The 24,791-nt window shown below is 42.1% G+C and overlaps 1 protein-coding gene across 1 annotated transcript in view; it reads left to right on the top strand.

Moving 5' to 3' along the window:
- Nucleotides 1-24,533, top strand: part of gfra4b (GDNF family receptor alpha 4b) — a 43,364-nt gene extending 18,831 nt beyond the window's left edge. The window contains exons 2-8 of the mRNA XM_019870113.1: nt 13,938-14,213; nt 14,762-14,842; nt 15,251-15,596; nt 17,043-17,152; nt 17,839-17,973; nt 21,423-21,586; nt 23,560-24,533. Of these exons, the coding sequence (XP_019725672.1) occupies nt 13,938-14,213; nt 14,762-14,842; nt 15,251-15,596; nt 17,043-17,152; nt 17,839-17,973; nt 21,423-21,586; nt 23,560-23,697 (1,250 nt within the window). The 3' untranslated portion in view covers nt 23,698-24,533. The remainder of the gene's footprint in view (nt 1-13,937; nt 14,214-14,761; nt 14,843-15,250; nt 15,597-17,042; nt 17,153-17,838; nt 17,974-21,422; nt 21,587-23,559) is intronic.
- Nucleotides 24,534-24,791: the final 258 nt, after the last annotated feature.

Genomic DNA, 24,791 nt, shown 5'->3' with positions numbered 1-24,791 from the left:
GGTCGCGGGGGGTGCTGGAGCCTATCCCAGCTGTCTTCGGGCAGTAGGCGGGGGATACCCTGAACCGGTTGCCAGCCAATCGCACGGCACACAGAGACGAACAACCATCCGCGCTCACACTCACACCTAGGGACAATTTTGAGTATTCAATCAGCCTGCCATGCATGTTTTTGGAATGTAGGAGGAATCTGGCGTACCTGGAGAAAACCCACGCGCGCACGGGGAGAACATGCAAACTCCACACAGGGTGGCCGGAGCTGGAATTGAACCCGGTACCTCTGCACTGTGAGGTCGACGTGCTAACCACGGGACCACTAGGCCACCCTATATATATGTATATATGTATACATATATATATATATATATATATATATATATATATATATATATATATAGTTTGTTCGCAATGAAAATCAACATTAGACTGTGGATGCATTTATGGCGCTGACTCATTGAGAGTCTGTTATGCTCCGACCCAAAAGTCGCTTTTTCGAAATGAGCCCCTCAAGAATGGTACGAAAAATTCCATTAGAAATGAGACATTTACATTTGAAAGCATTGAGGTTTTGTTTTAATTTTGACGATTTGGTATCACAAACTGATTTACCTATCTAACGGCCAGATGTAGTGGACTTTGGTGGCTGTTTTTTGCGGTCCAAACTGCTGCTTGGGATTATGTGCCTCAGTAGTTCTGTCCACATCTTTCGAGAGAACAGGGAGAAACAGCTGTTTGGGTTCCGCAAAAACAACATATGTTATTGTTGCCCCAAACTTAAGGTCACCAAAACGCTGATCTTGCTTGACACGAATGATCGTAAAGCCGGTGTAGCGTGGAGGAATAGGGAAGCTTGCAACTTTTTATTCGGTCCCCATGACTCAAACCAACGCTGACATTACTTCACTGTAATGAATATAATTGATGAACTGAAACAATTACAGTGTTGGGAATGATTGCTCAAAAACATCACATTGTAACCTTCTCAGATGAATGGCCATTTTGCACATACAATGCTTCGTTCTTATGTGTTCATTAAAAAAAAAAGTGACACAAATCCACATTTTATGATTTGTTGAAGTCATGACTTGCCTATTTGATGTACCCTGGTTACAAATTCTCCTCTTGGTGTTTCTGTTTTCAATGAAAACCATCCTCAGCTACTTACAGCTTTTTGTGGTATTTCTGTAACGCTCGATAATGTAACAAAATGATGCCAAAGACCACACAAATAAGGAAGTATTAATTTGAGTCAAGGAAGTAAAGTGTAGAGACAAAGGTCTGCCGCTAACAGTGAAATCTGGGAGCAATTAAAGTCTCCCCATTCAGAAAGGTTATTAATTGCCCGTAGATGCCACTATTAAATAATAGTAGATAAATAATTGGATAAAGAACACTTCATATGCCTGTGAGAATTGTTATACTGTCTGTGTACATGTGTTGCTACGCCATCTGTTGAAGTATATATGTTGCTTAAAGTGACACCGCTACTCGTTAGCTGGTCTAATATGAAGCTTGCTGACTTTCGCCAGACAAAGAAAGTGTTGTTAGTGGGAGTTACATTGAGTCCTCCATGCCTATGCGCTTTTTCTAAACGTCTGTAATCACCCATAAGACATTTATTTGTGTACTATGAACTTTAATGTAGAGTTTTATTTGCAGGCCGGTAAGGTCTCAGAATGAGATCTCAGTGTCCCTCGCAAATTTTTTCGTCGAGTGCAAGCCGCTGACAGCCAGTAAAGTTCCATTTCAAGTTTAACATAATGCTAGTGAACTTTCATTGTTACGCTGTTGTCAAGTTTGAGCGACAAGGTTAATCACATCTATTGATATTAAGAACAGAGCAGAAATCCTTGGACAGACTGTACAGGGTGTCACTTGCACCAGCTGCCTTTGGGTAACTTGAGAGTCAAAGGAAACTTTCAGTGTGATTATCATACAAATGGTAGTGTAACACACTGTATAATTACGGAAGTGTGCCCGGATAATAGTGCAATTTAAGTGCATTGTTACAGAGGAAATTATACAGTCTGCTCCACCCCATTACTTCTCTCAAAATCGTATTCCCTTTTCCTCTTGTTATCCAGCCTAAAAGCTCAATTTACATTGAAAAGACATGTGACGAGTCTGCTCAGTGCCCAGTGGAGCCACGTTGCAGCCATTCATGAGCCGCCTGTCATGTTAATCCCTGGTTGCCACTGTTGTCTGCACCGCAATTCAGTTTCATTCAATAGGGGTGTTCACACGGCACACATTTGCATCGGTGCTCCACCGACGTATTTTGTTGCGATATATCTTACACCGGTGTAAATTTTTTGGAGCGTTCACACGTAAAAAGCTGCTTCCTAAAGAGAAACGTGTTTACCCCAGTGCAGCCCCACTTGCGTTCACACAGCAGTTTCTGCAGCCGTGCAATACGATAGTATTAATACGGAAATAAAACAAAGAGCTGTCGTGTTGGTTCTTTTAAAAACATGCACTTTATTAATTGGTTTAACTCAAGCAGCTACAGGCATGTCCTTCTCCTTCTCGGTCTCTGTGCCTTCTGCTCGAAAGGCGTTCAATGACAGCCCCCGAGAACGTAAATCAACGATGACTTCAATGACACTCAGAAAAGCAAACATAATGCGCCAAACAGAAAATCAAGAGAAGAAATCACAAAATAAATTCACTGGGGGGTGTGAACACACAACAGAGGAACAAACTACACAAACAACTCCGAGACAGTCCAGTCTCCTACAAAAGGAAAGATGACGGAAGTACAACAGAGCACGAAAGCAACACATTCTACCCGTATGTAATCAACTCTTCTCATGCGTAGCGAGTCTACCCTCGTAGCGTTCACACGGACCATTTTATATCGGTGCTGCCCCGCAAACGAGCATTTACTCCGGAGCAAATTTTTAAACCACCTCCTTGAGCAGGGTTAAATTTGCTCAGTTTAAGCTGTTTTCAGGGGCTACGTGTAAACGCTCTACGGGGGCATGCCAGCTGTTGCCGTGTGAACACCCCAAATGAGAGACCAGTAAAAGTTTAAAACGGTTTCAACTATAAGTGGGGAGTTTTAGCCCATAAGTTATTCCTCTCTAGCGCCCACACATTTCCCGCTCTCCCAAAATGTTAACATTAATGAGACCATCTGTGATCGAAAAGACACTTCTCTCAAGCGAATCACTTAACATTTCGCCTTGTGTAGGATCCGTTGATGTGATGTACTTCCAAACAAGCTCGCGTTTTGCATTTCATTTACGTAACCCCTTGGGGTCAGCATATTCCCAGACAGTTTTTTAGATCTGCCAAGTAGCAAGAAAAAAATGTGTGACTCTCCTAAAGGCTCATTTATCTACTTATTTTATATTTACTGTGTTATTAGGACTGTCAAGGATAGTCAGGTAGTTTCCGGTGAAAAAAGGGGGAAAAAAAATCCGTATTTAAAAGAGCCAGCATTTGAGAGGACTCCCGAGGTCCTTGGTATCCAAGCTCAGAACTTGAAAAGCTGCTGATTTTGAGGTACAGTGGAATGATTCAGTTTTCATACCGTTTTTTTCCATCTAAATTATGCATTGAATTTTGTACATCCACTTATGATTTGTAGCAAAACAATGTCACTTGGCTATTCATTTCCAATTGATGCGTGTTCAGCCCAAATATTTTTTTTGTTGTATCTGAAGTGTTCAACAGACGGCAAGGCATATTGCACAATACATTTTTTTATTTACAACTCAAAGTAATAACACTCCCGGTTTGCAACACGTGGAACACAATCTGCCAAAAGCCCCGCCTTCAAAATAAAAGCATGCATTCTAATCCCGCAGTTTCACTACGCTTTCTTGGGCTACATTGTGGCCTATCTCACAGCGGCACTGCTAAATCAACTGCCACAGGACGAAATAGAGTGTGGCGTCAATGGACGCTACAGCTTCTTGTTTGCTTTCAAACTTAGCTTGGAGTAGACGTGTGCACATTTTCAGCATGACGTCTTTGATCCACTGGTGAAAGGACACTTTTGATTCACTCCTCTTTCATATATAACTGCTTCAAACAACAAAGTGCATGAAGAAAAAGTGGTTAAGATTGCATGACTGTGTCTTATGTGTTGTGTTGTATTATTTTGTCATTTTATGTGAACTGTGCTATTGATGGCGACGAAGGTACCCGCAACGGCTCCTCTCTCTCCTGTGCTTGAGAGGAAAGACATTTCATCTGTGCTGTCTGTATGTTGCACATAGAGCACATTTGACAATAAAGTTGACTTGACTTGAAACTGTTATTATACTGGTGTGCTTTTATTTAGAAGACATGACTTTTGACAGGATGTTATGCTTCCGTTGACTCAACTGGTCTGAGTGTTGCCGAGCAGACCGGGAATACTATAATATAAAAATATTCTAGAAATACTGTCTTTGCTGGCAGCGTTAGAAAGATAGTCACAACGCAGCTAACATTTAAAAGCATGAGATTGTAACGTCCTTCGCTTTGTAATATCATTGGCCTCCAGTCAGTCAATGCACTTATGCTGAAAAGCACACAAGTATTGTGTTCCCAATTTCTTTTGAACTGATATACACAAATAATTGCCACGCAACCCACAAAAAGTTTTTATGAGTCATCCAGATTTAAAGGCATCCCATTAAGACAGCCATTGCATTATTTCACTTGTCTACTCTGAAGCCGTTGAAAATCACTTATTGTGTGTCAAGGTATTGTAACACTTGTCTAGTTACTGGTATACAAAAAGTTGTTATGCATCCTGAAAAAAAAAGAAAAAAAAGAAAAAGAAGTCTACATTTTGAATTTGACGGCCTCAAATTCGGAGAGTCTGTGCCTTATGACGTCATTGTATGTTACACATACAGCACCTTTGATAATAAAGTTGTATCCAATCCAATCCAATTCAGTCATGGAAGGTGCTTAACTTGTGAAGCTATTCATATGCGCTTTCTTTGTTTCCATATTTAGAAATATACTTGTACTGCATTCATTCAAAAAGTAATGTAAAAAAAAGAAGAAAAAGAAAAGGCTGCAAATCAAATTTAGAAAATCAAAAAAAAGAGAAGATGCCATCATCAAAATATATGATCATTTCATTGATATAAGCCCTTAAAATATTTTCGGAAAGACTTTCAGGTGCCCTTCCTCATTATTTGTTGTCATCCACTATGAGAACCAAATCCTTATAGGTCCGAAGCACTCGTTAAATGCTTGATAGAATTTGCTTGTGTAGCGGTGAACAGGCTTTTTTCCACTTGAGAGCTCATGTTCTTTTAGATCTCCATGTCAAGCCGTGTTCCCAAAGTGACCTCTTGTCTCAGGCTTTAAAATAAAGACCAGCAAAGGAGCCCCAATAAACAATGTAACTGAGCTACCGTGCCCCCCCCATAATTAACTCTTCTGCTTCGGAGTCTAGGCACGCTGACCCACATTTCCAATTTTACTCTTTCATTGAACACTTGCTCCCAAATGTCCAGCACTGTGGATGAGCGATGGCAATGATTACACATCACTGAGACACACAATCAAAGTGAGACATAAAGCCAAGGCATTCTCAAGGAGGCCATGAAAGGCATTTAAATAACATCAGCGTTGTCGCACATGGCCACTTTTGTGCGCATCTGGTTCCATAAAATTGGAAAACAAAGCAAATGCTTGCGGATTTACGGCGCCGTAATAAAGCACACGATGGATTTTGCCATGTTCTTCATTTTTATGGTGAAGGAGGCTCACGTAATTCATGTAGCATCTCATTGTGTCTGGTGGATTACATCGCAGCCGCCAGCAGCAGATTTCAACGTCAAAACGCATGCTGGGAGCTTGTAAGTCAGAGATGGAGATTTTGCTGTTGAGTTTTCGTAACTGTATGGGAATGTTTCCCCAAATGCTTTTTCTTGGCGTTTGAGTGGCAGACACAGCTGGCGGCACGACTGTGTCTCTTTAGCACAGAGATCCTGCACAATTCATGATGCATCAGAGTGGAACAGGTAGTTCTGCACTTGTATACTGAACCCAGCGAAGCAGGATATTATTTAGGACAGACGTTGTGCGTTAGTGTAAGTTAGTAATAAACCAGGATCTATTCCGACTCTCGTACAAATTCGATTATGTCACCACCGTTGGAACTTTTGTTGCCAATTGCCCAATCCAGAAAATATTTGACATCTAATAGTTGTAAAAGCACAAGTCAGTCGTTTCTTTCCAGCTGATTAATTAGATGAATATAACAATTGACAGATTAATCGACGATTAAAACTCACAGTTAGTTGCGGCCCTATTGGTCTGTTTCACGCAAATTAGCCGTAGTCCAAGAAGTTGAAAGTTAGCCATATTTTATGCTGGCATTCACCCCCAATCAAAACCATACAAGCAAGTTGATGTGAAATTACGGGCGCAGACAAGTTTGAGAATATACGTGACGAGTGACAAGTATGTGAGAATGCAAATCCGTTTGGGCTCGTGGTTGGCTATAAGGGAGAAGAAGCTAGCTAGCTGGAGTAAAATGTGTATGCCACTTTTTGAAATAAAACTCTTTGTTTTTGACACATTTTACATCGGGGTTTGGTTTTGCAGCGGGTTAGTAAATAAAACATGGAAGAATGCTTTGATTGACAGTAGTTTCCAAGTGGCTGGGATGTCTGTCTCCCAGTTCTGAGATTCTTGGTTTGAAGCTCACCTCTAGCCTCCAGCATAGCTGCAGCCCTAATGAGGATAAGCGGTTTAGAAAATCAATGGACCGGAGATTTGAAGACTAACTCGTCCATAAATGTGAATTTGAGTGTGAATGGTTGCATGCCGATATGCACCCCACATCTCGCTGGATTGATGGATATTTGTCGTAAGGTCACTGGTTGTTGTCAAAATATTTTAGCAATGCTTCCTGTAGAAAAAAAAATGTATATAGGGCAAAGAAGGTCATATTTTCAAGGAGACTAAATTGGGACAAACCTCATTTGAGGCTAACATTGGCTTTTGGTCGGTCAAAGCACTGAAGGCGGAAAGCTGTCTTGGAATAATTGTTGCCCATGCTTGAAAGATATGCCCTCAATTGTGCACAGCCTTTGCAAGTTATTATGATGTCGTTGGCCTTCAATCATTAAAAGCGCTGACGTTGTACAGCTGGTGATTTTGTGGTAAGACTGAAATTCAAATACACTGATTAAAAATCATGATGAGTTGAGTGTTGACTGGAAGCTTGGCAGAATAAGTTATTGCTGTTCGGATTTTTTTTTCTTTCTTTTTTTCTCTCTGTTCCAACCAGCTGTGTGCTTGTGTGTACATTTGGACATTTGATAAGCTCGCGTCTGCCATTCCGAGGAGGCTTCATGTCTCCTCGGAACCGCAGGCGGCACAGCAACGAATCAGCTCTCCATTAAGCATCAGAGTGGCTTTATGCGTCTCTGCTCCTTCATCATACGTCTGTGCGACTGTGCATCATCATCTGCAGGGAAAGACACGACCGGAATGTACAAGGAGACATCGTCCGACCAATTTTGCAGGGAGAAAATGGTCTACCATTACTTACTGTCTGTCTGTAGCGTTCAATCAAGACAAAATATGCAGAGACTCTTTAGTTGGCTCAAATTTCCCCGTGTGCGTCAGCACGTCGTTAAAAGTTTAAAACTTATTTCTGCTTGCCAATGATGTTGGCCTCAGGTGCTTCAGAAAGCCCAAATGAGACAGACTTTTCAAGCAATCAATTTTCTGTGTTTACTATCCCAGTTCAGGTAAAATTCGATGATCTTCGATTTTTTTCCGTGTTTGCATAAGCAATGAACGTTCAAGGCTACAACGTATCAACGCATAGCTAATTTGACACCCTGATGCTGACAGAATCTCCTGTGACTGACGGGGCACTGATCTGGATGAGACCCTTTTGGGTGGGGAGGGGGGGGGGGGGCTTCGTGTTGATAGTCACAATTGTATTATTTCAAACAAAAAGTAAGCTTCTGGCAAATAAAAAAAAGGAGAGTTTGAAGGGCGATTCAGTCACCATTTGATAAGCCAAACTGACTGGCCAATTGCAGCACAATACACAACAAGTTACCATTGTCCAGCATTTTCTTGGGCGCACTGTGTTAAATTCAATTTAATGTTTTAGATTTGTCTTTTTTATTTATCAGTATATCAGCCATCTCGTTACCTCTGCGTCCCGCGTCCTAGACGCATCATTTTCCCCGCGGGACGCACAGTTCCAAATAATGTGCGTTTTTGGGACGCAAGGAAATTTCTCAGTCAAAACAAAAAAACAACTACGGCAGGCGTGAGGATTTCACGGTAACGATCGTTACCGGTAGCGTGTCGTTTCCGTGGCGTCATTTTGACGGTATCGAAAAATCGCTTCCCATAAAAGTCACCGCACACGAGTTGACTGTACGCGATCGAATCTCTCCTGTGTGATCAACGCGATTTCACTGTGCCTTTAAGTGTGTCTGTGGTGTGCTGTTTGAGTGTGTTTCTTCTAATTTACTTTCGTTTTGTTTTGTTTTCAGTGTTGTGGGGGACGGAACAGATAATGTTATGTGCGCATGCGGGTTGCTATTTTAGTCCTCCAACTGAGAAATCGCGCGGGTGACAGTTTGAGAAGGCGGCGAAAAAAAACTCACAAAGGTCTAATTACGACATTTAAGAAATGGGAATGCCAGTCTGATTTTTCATATGAATGGTCCGAAGGGCGTATCACTAAACTCACCTGTGATGTATGCACAGAACACGAGAGCGAGATACGATGGGAGGCACAATTCCGAGGCAAGTTGGTCATTAGATCTATAGGCTAATCGCTATGAAAAATATTTTGAAACAGTCTTGGTTCTTCTATAATTTACTCGTTGTAGCATGGGAACTTCATGAATAAATCATTCGTCACAAGGTGTAGTAATGCTAATGTTAACTGTCGGTAGAACTAACGATGACGTGTGGTAGATTCTTTCGTCAAATTGATAGTAGATTACACATGCATCGTCTTGGGAAGAGGATGTCAAGCCACATCAATACTTACCTGTATTCATGATTACCAGTAAGTTAATCTTTGCAGTGTGAGACTGGAAAAAAATACTCTGATTTTGTGGTATGCTGTATTCATGATGCCATATGAATACAACATATTTTGATCCATTGATTTTGTTGAATAAACCTGGAGTCCACAGCTGCTGATGCAATGTTCATTGTTAATGCAGTTTTCAACCATTTACCCTTGAAACATTATACTTAGAATTCTTGATTATGAATATCAGTCAAAATAGAAACATGGGTTCCCATGATGAACGTTTACGGAACCCAAAATTAGTTCCCGTGGTTTCCCATTGGGTAATCTGACGGAACCGAAAAACGGTTACCGTGAATTTCCGAAATCCTCAGGCCTGCTTCGGTACATCTTTTTTTCCCGCAACGATCACAGTTTGACAATCGCCGCCATTGTTGTTTTGATCTCGCGTTAAGTAATCTCGCGAGACGAGATTTCCGTTCTCGCAAGACGAGATTGGTGAGATCGGCCTTCACCTCGCGGAAAGCAGACGATTGCCAAGTTGTGTAACGTTAAAACAAGTGTTGCCAACAAGTGTTGAGAAAGTTCATTGTGGAGATATCACAGAGGAAGCAGCTAAAGTTGGATAGTTTTTTGCGATAAGTTGACTTTGAGAAAGCCTTGCATCATTGGAAGCAGATTAAACCCTCGTGGCATGGGATGTTAAAGTAAAGTAGCGTGGCTTCAAAGGTGTGATAGTGAGGAGAATTTATGAATTCAAAGACTGAACCATGGGATGAAATAAGAACCTATTTCTCAGCAAATCTTGTATGACTGAATGATTTAAATTTTTGCAGCGTTTGTTTATCAGAAATAAACCTATTATCAGTTTTTATTGTTGTTGTTTGTGTTGTTATCATATGCAATTGAATAAGTACACCATTTCAGAATTCGAAATTTGGGACTCTCTAAATCAGTGGTCCCCAAACTACGGCCCGCGGGCCGGATCCGGCCCGCCTCCGCATTTGGTCCGGCCCCCTGAAAATACCACAGAGTATTTTGATTTATTTTTCATCGATGTGGATTTGTCTTTGATCATAAAGTTGGGCTTTTGCAATAAAATGTTCCTTAGTTCTGAACCGTTTTCATTATTAACTATTAATTAGTTACTATTTCATCAACACAGATACAATAAGGTGACATTTGGTGCATCTTTCTGTGCCGTTATCGGCCCCTCTCTCAGAGAACGGGATCATGGCGAAAAGGTTCGGTAAGAGAAAAATAGAATGCAGGGTATTTAACCCAAAGTGGACAAACGATGTTTTTGTTTTTGTTTCTTTCAGCGCAAAGAAACGTCTGTCAGTCTCATCTGTCAAGAGGCGGCTTCATTTTGTGTGGGTTTCTGGAAAACAATCCATTTTTACATTTCCGTACTCTTGTGGTCACCCTTTTTCTGTTCCAGACTGACCCCGGCCCCCCATCACAGAAGCGAAAGCTTATGCGGCCCTCACAGGAAAAAGTTTGGGGACCGCTGCTCTAAATGCATAATGGGACTCGTACTTTTCTGATCAGCGAGTCCCTGGGACTCGCTGGGGTTAAACTGTAAAATTATCACTGGTATATTTGTGCTCTTTGAAAAGGTAATTAAGGTTAAACACTGTGTTCTTTCTGGTTTTTTGAAGGAAATTTAAGAATCAATGAATCTATTTCCCCCCTCTGAATGCTTTTAACCTCCGTTCACATGTGCCATGGACAAAGCCCCGATGCAAGTATGGGCAAGAAGCTCAACCTTGGTGTCATTGGACCTAAGTGAAAAAACACATGGTAAAATGTGCTGTGGTCCAGTGAAAACAAACTTTACCTTGTTGGCCATCATTCCAATATCTATGCTTGGCACTATTCATCACTAAAAGAATAGGACACGGCCACAAAACACTTTTGCAATCACATTATTTCAGTTCTAGATCCGTTGTTTTCGGCTCGTTTTCTCTCTCTCTAGTTCAATTGCATTGTGAACATTAAACTGTAGGTCACAGTAGTGGTGGAAAATATTTTGAAAGGATTTTTGTTGGTCTCACGTTTTAATATCCTTTATATACTATATATCCGCTATTTCTATACTTTTTATATCCTCTGGTATGTCACAATCAACTCACATTCAGGCTCTCTTTAACTTGAGCCGGAGTCGGCATTATTTCTTTCAGTGTGTACGCTGCTAGCGATTCTCCCATTTATTAGAAATCTAAACCCGACTGCATGTGTATGCTGCTCGAGTTTCTCCTATTAGAAATCTAAACTCGACTGCATGGTATGAAGAATCGGTGCTGTTAAATAATGAAAATTGTTGGACAGATATCAAGCCAAACTGCAGCTTTAAAAAAAAGTGTTTTGCATTTGAAGCACATTGTGCTTCAACTGTGACTGTGACTCTTTTCAGGACTTTGAAGCTAAATGAGGCGGCTTTTTTCCCCGCTGGTTCTTGAACGCAGCATGTGTTTGAAGTGTGAGCCAAGTGACAGCATTTCACTTTGAATAGTTGCTGTCTCAAAATCAATCTGCGCGTTCTTTGATGTCAGAAATAGCTCACTTTGTGCTCTCAAAATCAAATATTTTACAATGTTCAAATGTATATTTGCTTTTTTTTTTTTTTTGCTATTTTGGTCTGACTTTAATGTTTAACATTAATGCCCAGCTCTTTTAAAGATGACATGATGGAAATGGACAAGGTTCACAAAGGGGACTCGCCAGGTCATGCCTTTTCACAAAATGGGACATTTCACTTTTATTATTTAAGGACGTCGCACACTGTGACTTTGTTATGCGTACTAATTGAGAGTTGAAACTCTATTGTATTATCACTTTCGAAAGACTGAAAACCATATGCAAATAAAACATTCCACCTTTTGTTCACAAGTGACAAGCATATGGTAGCTGCCAGCTAACGACAAGCGCGAGAAGCTACCGTTGCAGTCTAAATCTTCACTCTGTGTTCCTCATCAAAAAGCACAAACAGATGGACTCAAATGCACAACACCAGCCACATGAGATCCAAATCCAAGTCATTTGTTTACAAATAACTGCTCACTGAGGGTTGCATCAAGCCAAAAGTAATAGAACAAAATACAGGAAGTAGAAACCTTCAAAAAGTCATGAACAGAAGGTAAGTCATCTACATAAAGACTGACATCGCGTCACTGGAAAAAAAAAGTACTTGGACACCACAAGAGTCTTTGCTGCTTCCATTGCGAGTCCACATTCACGCACACGTTCACATTTAACTTCTGGTGGATATTCGTCTTTTTTTTTTGTGTGTAGGTTTTTTTTTTCCCGTTTTTATGGTGTTGGCTGAATTGAGGTACAGCTACTTGCATTATATGCTGATGACATGTATGATGATAGTTTCAATCACATGGGGACATGGACAATCCACACCGGAAGGCCCAAAATGAGATTTGAACTCAGACCCTCAGAACTGAAAGGCAGATACGATGACCATGAGACCATCAATGGCTCAATAGTATGTCGTCATTGCAAGGCATTGTGCTTTTCCAAGTGTGAACCTCTGCACAGAATCACTTGTCAGTCAAGTAGCTTTATGGTTGTGGAGGCCAGGATACTCCCGTTAATCCAAACATAAAATCCATTTTCAAATCTTAGAGCAGGAGCGACGCCTCCTCTCCGGTCAGCCTCATTACATTTCATTTTCCATTTTATCTTTCCTACAGTGGACCATTTAGTCAGCGTGCACGGATAACTGATCGGCTCATCCGCCTGTGATTTATGTGACAGGGAAAGTGAGGACTCAACTGAGCCTCGAAACGCATTGATTGCTGACATGGTTAATTGGCTAAAGCCGTCGCTACATCAAGATGAGCTCATTGGAAATGTCAAATCAACTTACCCATTTGCATTCATAATGGATGGTGACTATTCCGACTTGTGTGCCACGCAGCGGAAACTGTCATGCGTAGCTGTGGAGAAAAGGGCTGGTAAACACTCACACACACACACACACGCAGACGCACACGCACACGCGCACACACACACACACACACACACACACACACACACACACACACACACACACACACACACACACACACACACACACACACACACACACACACACACACACACACAGTTGTCTATTACAAAGGTTTTTGCTGACATCTATTGAAGAGAACATGAGTGAGTGCCTTACACTGACTTAAATGAAGCTGTCAAGACCAGCAATAAGTTGGAGAATTGTGTCCCATAATTATCTGCAGTGCATACAAGTGAAGAGGTTTTATTGAGGCAGATGTGTCAGACTTCCGATTAGAGGTCATGCGTTGGACTATGACCGGGAAAACAGAATCTACTTTCTTCTTAGAATCATTGTGGAAACATGCACAGATGCAAGAGAACAAAGGAAATGAGTGTCTTAAAGATCACAACTTCCCTGAAATTAAAATGAGTGTGTTAAAAACAAACAAACAAACAAACAATGGGTTAGTGAAGTCAACGTGAGTATTTAGTCGTAACCTGAACAGGAGCCGGTGTGTTCCTCAAGTCAGGAGAAGAATAGAAACATGCTGTCCGTTAAAAAGGCTCAATGAGTTTTTAATTCATTAAAATTTTATTTTTATAAATTAATTCCAAAAAAATCTTATTTTAATCGTAATTCACATCTGATAGGTTAACTGAACACTCTAAATTATCCCGAGGTGTGATAGTGAGTTTGAATGGTTATTTGTCTATGTGTACCCCGCCAACATGTAATCTAATTTAATTACGTTAAAGATCAAGTAATCAGAAGAGTAGCTGTTACTTTTTCAAGGCACTACACTGTTGTGTTTTAATGTTGGTGATAGGATGGTGGTACTTGGAGAGCTAAGCATTCTTTTTTTTTTTCTGAAGTTACTTGGCAAAAAACATTTGAGAACCACTGCTCTGATAACCTCACAGGTCAACGTTGACCCAAGTCATTGTTCTACTTCCCTCCCACAGCTCTGCTGGCAGTTGTATTGGCTGGCAGCGACTGCTTGATGGCCGGAGACATGTGTTCAAGCGATGACACCTGCAGCCCGCGCCTGCGCACACTGCGTCAATGTGTGGCAGGCAACGGCAGCATGAAGCTGGGCCCTGGAGCCAGGAGCCAGTGCGCCAATGCGGTGTCTGCCCTGCTCTCCAGCCCTTTGCACGGTTGCCAATGTAAACGGGGCATGAAGAAGGAGAAGAACTGTCTGAGTATCTACTGGAGCCTTCACCAGTCTATCATTCACGGTTAGTGGTTGATGGATATTCTGCATAGTTCTGAAATGTGGATTCAAATCCTCGAGCCGCTCAACTGCGGACGTGCTCACCGCAATACTGCCCACAGATTGTGGTGGTTTTTCTTTTTTTTTTTTTTAAGTTCAACTTTGCTCTGCGTTTCGCCAGTGGCCCTTTTAAATGCCAGAGTATCAATTAGCTATTAGAATCCCCTGAATGAATCATGTATTGAGACATAAATACTGAATATTCAGGCGGCTAGAAAAAGAAAAAAAACAGGAATAAATTGCCCTGAGAACGACTGTTCTTTTGAAGCCACGCTATATTAACATCCTGGCAGAGTTGGTACACCCTCTCATTCACCTGGGTATGCTACTAGACAGTGGAGTCATTATGACACTTTACAGAGGAAAATGTTTATAGTTTCGGAATACCTGTTCTACAATGACAAATTATACTTTCCCCCGAAAAAGTGTGGACGTCCTTTATTGTGATCATGTGCGATCAATTAGACAGACTGCAGCAAAATTACAGCTTCAAACCACCTCTTCCTCCCTCAGGACTCAACTTGGTGGAGAGTTATCCTTATGAGACTGTGCAGTGGGATTATGACTACGTCCGTTTGGCCTCTATCACAGCAGGCAAGTCTGCTGACCTTCATTAACTTTCATGTTTTTACTTTTGTACCCTTTGGGGTATGCTTGGATTTTCCCTGGCAGCTGGCCCTGGGCAAAGACAAGCCCGGTTTGTTCTGAGGACAGCGACGCTATTTATCGGAGCAAAATTCCTGCATCTAAAATGATATCTTAGTCACACAGTGTTCCTGCAATACAACCCATGAATGGAAATGTGGTCTTACTGCCGAGGTCGCAAAATGTAATGACAGTGCTGACTTTACCTTTCAGAATTACATGTACATTTTTGTGAGTCATGAGAGTTTAGCGTTGAGATCTTCAAATCTCATTATAATTGATAGTGCACTACAGACAAACTATATTTACGAAGCATCAACAGAATGACTGTGTTCATTTCTTTCCTTCTTTATATAGACTCCGATGTTGGAATGGTACCTGTGAACCGTTGCTTGGATGCGGCAAAGGCTTGTAACGTGGACGACTTGTGTCAGAAACTGCGCACAGAATACGTTTCGGCCTGCATCAAACCCACTGGCAAATCTGGCCTGTGCAACCGGGTCAAATGCAACAAGGCCCTGCGCAGGTTCTTTGACCGTGTCCCAGCCGACCACACGCATGAGCTGCTATTTTGCCCCTGCAAAGACACGGCCTGCGCGGAACGTCGTAGGCAGACCATTGTTCCCAGCTGCTCTTATGAAAGCGTGGAAAAGCCCAGCTGCCTTACGCAGAGAAGGTTCTGCGAGGCTGACTACGTATGCAAGTAAGGGCAAGTTTATTGTCCAATGACTTCCACTAAATGTCTTGCTGCAAAAACTTTGTTCCTGGTTGCCCACACCCAACTCCAGATTGAGGGTAAAACTTTAGTGCTGCATGACAAATAGCATAAGGCGCAGGATCTGGGAAATCAGTGGTTCAGCCAAACAGGAGAACCCTTCAGGTGACACCTGTGTAATTAACCTCAGAGATGGCTGAGGCACAAGGAAGAATCAAATTGGGCACCTGTGTGGGACATGAGCTCATGACATCTGGAATCTGAAAACCAGGCCAAATTTCCTGGTTCTTTGGTGTTGTGGTCCGTATGCAGTTGTTTATTTTTATTTTTAGACCCAATAGATCCATTTTAATTCTGTGCCATCTGTGGTGTCGTCAAAGAGGTGATCAAAACAAATAAACAAACGGGACAGGAGACCATTTCCCTACACCCCTTGCGGTCAACTTGCGAGCAGTCCACGGTCTACCAGTTGACCACGATCAGCTGGTTTGAGCACTCCTGCCCGAAAAGGATGAGGCACAAAGAAGGGTGGAAAAGGACACCAGTGTGAGACACGAACACGCCTTCAGAAGGATCTCCACAGTGTGTCATGGGACAAATTGTCACTACAACTATGTACTGTACGTGATCTGCCAACCATGAGAAAATGCCCTGGTCTTCAGGGTTGTGGTCCGTCTTCATCCATTCAATCAGTTCAGGACAAATCTGGTTGCGGTTAGTTGTACCTCAGAGTTCAGTGACAAATGTATCAGTAGTTTGATGTGAATTACAGCAGGCAAACTCCAAAAGGTTGGAACAGATTTTTCAACCCAATAAAAACCCATTTCAAAACTGGTTTGAGGGTACGACTCCACCGAGTTCTTTGTGGTCTGTGCTACCTCTGACGTCCCCAAGAAAAACCCTTGGGACAGGTGATGTATGTGTGCTCAACCCCAAGAAATGGGTGAAGCATTTGGAAGGTTGAAATGGCAAATGATGTCCGATGTAGATTGTGTCCGATTCGGCTTTTTCAGGCTTTTTGAAAACAAATAAACAGTCAACCAAATGAGCCATTGTCTTACCCCAAGCCTTAACCACCCTCCATCATTGCTTCCAACAGCCCTGAGAGCCCCTTGGACAAGCACATTAAATATTGAACACGAATAAAAAGCCAGATGGATCAGAGTTATCGCTCATTGCAATCTCTGGTCTCGGTCATTATTTTTCCATGCCTCCATTACACTCGGCGGGTTTTACTAATGATTCCAGGTCAAGGGGTTTGCTGGTGAAATATATTTGTCTTGTTGTCACTTTCACATTTTAGCTCAACGTGCTCTGCCTTTACCGTGCTAGCTGATAGATATTTCTTTTGGAATGTGGTTGAGACAAATTAAATCATCAGAATACAAGAATCTAACATGTTCTTGCTCAGCAGAACCTTTCCTTCTTCTGTAGGTCTCGTCTGGCACAGTTTCAGTATGACTGTGAACCCTCTGAAGTGTCTGCCAGTGGTTGCAAGCAAAGAAACTATGGTGCCTGCCTCCTCGCCTACACAGGACTCATAGGTAAGTGCATACAAGAAGCTTACCGTGGAATTGGAGGAACAGATGGAGGGATGCAAAGGCTGTATAAACACAGCGTTGAAGGCGACATATGTTGTGTGAGAGGACAATGAGGTAGAATTGTGCAAATACGGGGAGGCGAGAGCTACGTCTGCAACAGAAGTACATGAGTGTTAAAAAATAATTTAAAAATTAAAAAAAAAAAAATCACACAAGCTCCGAACAACATCATGACAGATGCGCTTATTGAATTCAACGTGCCTCTTCGTTTTTGGAACATCTCATAAAGGAAAGCAATAGCCATGTATTTTCCACAAGAGCAAGAATAACTTGATGCACTTGCTGCCCCAGAGCACAAACACACACTTGGCTTGCATTTACTGAAGCACTCAAAATTCCACCTCCACTGTGCTGCTGCACCAGAAAAATCTCACGGCTTTAGACTGGTGCAACCTGAAAGTGAAAAAGCTGAAGTACAATGCTGTATATATATATATATATATATATATATATATATATGTAAATTTCCCCAGTGTGGGACAAATAAAGGATATCTTATCTTATCTTATAGTCAGCACGAGGTGGGTGTTGAGGAGCGCTTTCGAGAAAAAAAAAAAAAGCAGTACTGCACAAAGGCCTATGAATACCGTAAGTAAACCAGGCTGACACCTGGCGTGGTTTCTCCACAGGAAGCCCAATCACACCAAACTACCTTGACAACGCCACTTCCAGTGTCGCACCGTGGTGCTCTTGCTCGGCCAGTGGCAACCAGAGGCAGGAATGCCAAGACTTTCTGGACTACTTCACTGACAACATCTGTCTCCGTGAGTGGAACTTGGTGAACAATTCACTGTTGTTTGGGGATACAGGTTTTGAAGAGAGGCATCCAGACCTCCCATGTCATCAGGGACAGGTCTATCGTGTGTTCCTTCAACCTCAGCCAAGCCAAGTGCAACAGCATTTAGTTATTAGGTTCTTCACCTGTGCAACAAACTCCCCTAATACATGCGGTGCAGTCAAACTGTCGGCTTATTTACAGTAAATCGGGGCTGAAAACATTCTTGTCATCGGCAGCATTCTCGTGAACCTATCCTTTATTATATCGCAATTGCACAATATCTTTTAATTCATGTAGACTGAGATGCTTGGTTTTAAACATTTAATTCCAAACATTTTAGATGATTTTATCATCATTTTTACAATGTCTTCATATTTTTTTTAATCTTTCCAAAATGCTTTCAATGTTTATATGTAAATTTAAAGCACTGTGAATTTTATTGTACATGAATTGTGATATACAAAGCCTAATCTCAGGGCAAGTGCTTTGACGTCACCTCGAAAAAGGTATTGGTACAAGTGACCAGAATGATAATCGGCATGGATTTTTCTTTGGTCAACGGTGGATGGCGAAGATAAAATCTCTCCTGATATTAACAATATGACATTCGCTCAATAGAGTGAACCCTTTCAGGGACAACGGTGACTACAGTGGACAGTTTATCATGTTATCAGGTTGCTCTTTTGATTACTCATCTACTTTGTACTGGTTGCGGGTAGGTGCTGCAGGTGTCACAAATAATATCCGAGTTGATCGTGGGATTGAAAAATCGGATTTAACCCTTCTTTCGGCAGCAGTTCATTTGTTTCCCTGTTTCTTGCAAAAACATACTGTGGCTCTGGGATTCATCTAGATTTTGTGCGGGTTAAATTTGATCCGTTTTAACCTTTACGTGCAAAATAAAACTACTCGCGAAATGGATTACTTTTCCTAAAGTGACACGAAATACACAAAGATGCAAAGTTTAGGATGTTCAAGGTCAAATTTGACCCGGCCTACTAAATTGGATTCACCAGTGTGTGTTTAATCAAGGTGGGAATCTTGAAAATGTCAAACAACCGTAAATGTTTGTGTTCGTTATGGGGCAGTGATAAAAGTGTTCATGAAGGAGCTTGAAACAGACCAAAGAATTACAACTGTCTGTCACCCCCGCATTTGAACAAGTTCCCGGGAAAACATGCGCCTCTTATCTTTGAACTGTCATGAGGAACCTCAAATCAGTATAACGGCATAAAAATGATCATATATACTTTTTAATAAACACAAAGTGTCAAAGTTTTTCTCGGACAAAGTTAAAGAAATGACTCGGCACACAGGGAAAATTGTCTTCATTAACAGCGGGAGGGATCTCTGAGGGCGAACAACGGTTGTTGCCCCGGTAATCACGCTCAGAGTTCCCTGTCCGCCAGTTTGAACTTTTATTGTTACATATGCAAAATACAAGAAAAACACTGCCCCCGATATTTGCATACCGCGCCCCCGGTCCGGCCCCACAGTAGTGATTGGTTACCTTGGTTTAAGCTTTGAACCACCAGTACGTTGACGCCTTTCTGTCTGGTCTACAATGAATCAACAAGTTGCAGACTTTGCAGACGACAAATGTCGCCTGGGCGCAACAGGTGTTCTCAAATCGTCTTTTGTTGTTCAACAACGCTTTGTTCCCGAATTGTTCTTTCCCACTTTGTGACCGAGTCTAGCCTTCTTCCTTCTGTTCACTCCCTTGCTTTGACGTGATAATTGTGGCCTTCAAAAGCCCTCCGCCCAGACGGCCGACACCTTTGCGCACAGGCATTTGGGGGCGCTGGATACGTACCCAAACGTCTAGACGTGCCCAAATTAAATGAAACTTTAAACATGATACAATTTTGCTCATAGATTTTTCTATCACAAAGAAAAGATCACAGAGGTCAGATAAGTCATATTTTCCCGCCCCTTGTAATGGTGAAGCACAAGTTTCAAGCTAGAGAAAAAAAAAAGTTTAATTTTGTCATCAGTTTAGACATCGTCTTCACACTAACTAGCACCGTTTGTCACTTGAACCCGTGAAAGGTAACAATGTTGGCGCAGTACAACTTCGGTGGAGCACTGCCACTCTCCAATCCCCCAAATCACTTCCAGCTTACACTTACTGGACTGCACTCGCAAGCGAGCAAGCGGAAAGGCTCACCGAGCTCGACGTGGCAAATGAGCGCAGCTCTCTTGGGCCTGCTGCCTAGAAAAGATACAGAGAGAGTCTCTGAGTTGTTTGGCCATGTCAGAAGGTTCTATGAGTTAATGAGGCCGATGTGGAGATGCAGGTGCAGTGTGGCGGCTTAGAGAGAATACTGATGCTTTTTTGCTGTTTCTGTCGATGCTCTGCCAGTAAAGTCCAAACTAAGGGCAAGTCCTCATGAATACTCAGTAATTTAAAAAACACTAAATACATAAACACTCTGCTCCAAATAGTCGTCAGGTGCACGATCCATTTAAGATGAATAAATGCCGCCCTCAATCAGATGCCTCCCTTCTCCTCCCAGGAAAAACAAACAGGTAGGCCACCCATACATGCTGAACTTGTTGGCTAACCAGAACAGCAACACCGATGTCAACATTCTTAAATGAATTAAAGTGACTTCAAAAGATTCTTCGGTGTTAAGCTTATCTTAAGACAAGCACAGGACACACAGCCAGACACAATGAAGTCAGTACTGGTTTATTGTCAGGGCAGAGGGCCAGGTCAAGGAGACGGGAACCAAAGGCAGTCTGAGAAACCAAACCAAGTTGTACAGGAAGGCTGAGTGCAACAGCTGGACAGCACAGAGTATGGCAGGGAAGGTAGCTGACGAACTGGCAACGGGTGGATCTTCAGACGGGCCTTTAAGACGCAGAGTGTGGCTGAAGAGGTGAAGACTGGCAGGTGTTTAGATGAGATAGGTGCAATGATTGGGGAGACGCCCAGCCCACACTGAATTATGGGAAAGAAAACCAAAAGCAACAGAGGGAGGGGCCATACAGTGGAACACTGAGGACAGACACAATGGATTCTAACAGTCAGATATGGCATCCTTTACATCGATTAGTGGTCCAATAGATCTTTGACAGGTGGTCATTGCCAATGTTATGTCCTTAAATTTCTAACCGCCACATTACCTCCTTATATAGGATTTGTTTTCGACATAGCAGTTGATGTTGCAGTGGTAGTAATATTGGTTTCGAAGAGTCAAAATAATTGGTTCCTTTAAAACCAAAAACAAAAAAACGTTCTTAACTGAACTGGCAACAGTTTCAGTTCCTAACCCTCCCAGAAGTACAACGTTAACTCACGTACAATACAATTAAATAAAAGTTAACCAAAATAAAGTGACTCCCCTCTTTGAAGACGCCTGGCAGAGACGGAAGATGATGCGGGTTAAGTTTTACTAAATACTTTGTTTACTATTATGTCTCATGCAACAGGGAATGCCCTCAAGGTGTTTGGAAGTGAATCTGACCAGCAGCCAACGGCGGGCCAGTCCAATACCTTAAGCCCTGCCCACCACAACAGACAAAATAGCACTACTTCCCCACCGGAAGGCATACTAACAAGGGGGTACATCCTGGATAAGAAATTCCCCACACAGGTCTGTTTTTTCTGGTTGTCCTTCACTTTTGTTTGGTGCCTTGTTCCTCCATGTTGTTGTGTTTTGTAGGTACAACGAAGCCCCGCATATTTACGGTTTGGTATTTGCAAATTTGCCTATTCTGAGATTCTTTTTTTAACCTATCTTCCATTATTCACTGAAAAATTCACTTTTTTTTTTCCTGTTGCAAAAATGGCGATGCTGTCGCGCCATATGTTGGCATAATAGCACGCTAATTGCTCACAGATTTTTGCTATTTGCATCAGGGTTTAAGTCCCGAGCCCAAGCAAATAGGTCCACTGTTTGCTGAATGTTCGTATCGTATCATAATAAATGGGAAATAGTGTTGTTTTCGGCAGCAATGCCTGACCATAAGATTTGGTTGATGTCTGATGAAATGACGGTGAAGTATGTATGGCACTTTGGTGACTAAAACATGAGACTTGTGTTTGTTTTGACGTAACAAGACTGGACAAAAATGTAAACGGTGGTCTGTCAGACATTTTCAAATGCATGCTTACCATGCTGATGTTCATTCGAGGTTAAGTTCAGTGCTTTAAGTGGGGAAAAAAATATTGTTACTTCCCTTTTTCGACTGCTGTCAGGTAAATTAGACATCTTTATATAAAATAATATACAATACAGGGGTGGGCGACTGGTTAGCATGTCCACCTCACAGTGCAGAGGTCGTGGTTTCGAATCCGGGCTCCAGCCTCACTTTGTAGCATGTGCATGATCTCTCGGTGTTTGCGGAAGTTTTCTTCGGGTATGCTGGTGTTCTCCCACATTGCAAAAACGTGCATGGTAGGTTTATGGAATACTCTAAATATTCTGTAGGTGTGATTGTGAGCGCGAATGGGTTTTCGTCTGTGTGTGCCCTGTGATTGGCTGGCAACCGGTTCAAGATGTACCCCATCGACTGCTAGAAGACGGGCAGGATAGGCTCCAGCACGCCAGTTGTTTTGCTCTTTCTTTTGTCTTAACATAGCAGTATTTTTTTCAAACGTATGTGTTGAACTTGAAACACACGATGATGTGCATTTATTAAAAGACTCATACTGTATTTTTATTTTTTTTTGTTTATACACCAAAACGTTTATGAGTTTTCATTGACTGGAAGCATTTTTGTCCAAATGACAAAAAAAAAAAAAAAAAAAAAAAAAAAAAAAAAAAACTAAGATGGCTGCCAAAAACAACACTGCATTGCTAGTTTAGTGGTGAATATTAGTGGTGCTCCGATCAGTCGACCACCGATCATCATCGGCCAAGTTCCATGGAAAAGTATGTGATCGGCATATTTCGATCAATGCCTTTAATAGACCATCAACTACAGCTCATACTTTCTTTGCAGCTAGCTAGAGACCAGCCTGTGTGTAGTGGAGTGTCCGCCCCCCCCTTCCTGATGACTGGACTGTTACATAGCAAACCAGCAACTGAATCATAATATCCGTTTTGAAAAAAAATGTCCTATTTTTGTACAATAAAAGAACGGAAAGTTGGATAAGATGTCTTTTTTCAAAGTCTAGTTTGTCACTGAATCAAAAACAAATATTGACAGATTAATGGATGATGAAAATAACCGTTAGCAGGTCTAAAATTGAAAAATGCATCGCTAATTTGTGATCGGCCGATCTTATTCATGGACGATCATTATGTGCAGCATATAACCCTGATTAGAACAGCCTTAGGAAAGATCGATGTCCGTACCTCCTTGCCCTGCCATCGCTGATTTCTGTGGTGGCATCACAAAAAGCCGAGGAAAAAGCAAACTGTGAAAAAGCACTTTTGAAGTCAAAACTGAGCTGAAGCTGACGACTGACATTTGATTGTTGGAATGACTGACTTTTGAGACCGATTTTTCCAGACCATTTTGCTTTAAGTCGAAATTGCGCCACTTTTGCGGAGCTCAACTATGTAGGCTACACTGTAATTAATTCTGTCATCTGTCTTTCCCCCTGTACCACCTGCCCTAGGCCATGGGAAATGAACTCCTGGTTGGCCAGTCCACTCTGCCGTCCAACAGCCTCCCAAATGCAGCATCCCCTCTCGGGCTCCTGCTTCCAGTTGCCGTCAGTCTTCTGTTGTTTCGCTTACTCGACAGTGGATGCTAAAGACTGTGGGGATGCACTCCCCTCCTGCTACAGAGAATGGAGGCAGTATCAAGAACCGTTGCAGCTACTCTTGCCTCCCCCTTCTCTTGTACAGTAATTCCGTTTCTATTTTTGTGTCTTGGTAGTTGGACCCTTAACGGAAGCCGATGTGTACAGTTGTACATACAGTCGTTGTTGCTGTGGTCGAGACATGCCAGAATTGAGCTAGAGACTGATTAAGATCTCGGCCTCTCTCTATATGACCGGTACGAAGATACCAAAAGAAGCTCTCAATGTGCGTCAGGGTTAGGAGAGCTGCCGGAGCACATGGCCCTTTAACAGCGCTCTTCTAAAGTGAGTGCGAAAGGACCATTATTTCTAATCAATAGTGGGGAACAAAAGGGTGGGGGCAAGCCGGAGAGACAACCGAGCAACATTTTACTTGGACGTGGCCGACAGATGCCCTGATTCTTCAGTGTCCTGCAGCAGCGTCGAGCCGAGAGTGCAAAAGACTAACCTTGACACTACAATCATGCTCTCCATCGCCGTTTGTCAAACTCTCACTTTATTTGTTAGCTCTTGAGCTACAGTCTAAAACATGGCCTCGCTTTTAAAAGGGAATCATCAGCCAGTCCTCAACAGGCAATTCCTTTAGACCTCTGGCTGCTATACAAAAAGTAATTGTGAGTGTAATAACGTTCTCGTTCTTGTTGTGCAAGTGGACACCGCAAGAGTGGGCAAAGTGAAAGGTTTGCCAACATGAATAAACCAACTGAGATTCTACTGATGTGAAAAGCGTCTTTGGCAGTATTTTTTGTTCTGGAAATCTGCAAATAAAGAAACTTATCAATTCCCAACTTTTGTGTTCAATGTAAAGCATCTGAAAATAATTGAACGCCCAAAGACAAACAGAGTTAAAACAAATATTGTCATAAGAATGTATATAAATTCATTCCCGGTCACCGATTCGATTTTATATTGTAATAATCAACTGTGGGCCGCATAGTGGATGATCGTTTAGCATGTCTCCTTCACAGTGCAGAGGTCCGGAGTTCGATTCCAGGCTCCAGCCTTCGCTGTGTGGAGTTTGTATGTTTTCCTTGTCTTTGCGTGGG

This window comes from Hippocampus comes, unplaced genomic scaffold, assembly GCF_001891065.2.
Source record: "Hippocampus comes isolate QL1 unplaced genomic scaffold, H_comes_QL1_v1.1 scaffold9, whole genome shotgun sequence".
Lineage (NCBI taxonomy): Eukaryota > Metazoa > Chordata > Actinopteri > Syngnathiformes > Syngnathidae > Hippocampus > Hippocampus comes.
The sequence above is the reverse complement of the archived record's forward strand: the minus strand, read 5'-3'. Positions and strand labels throughout refer to the sequence as shown.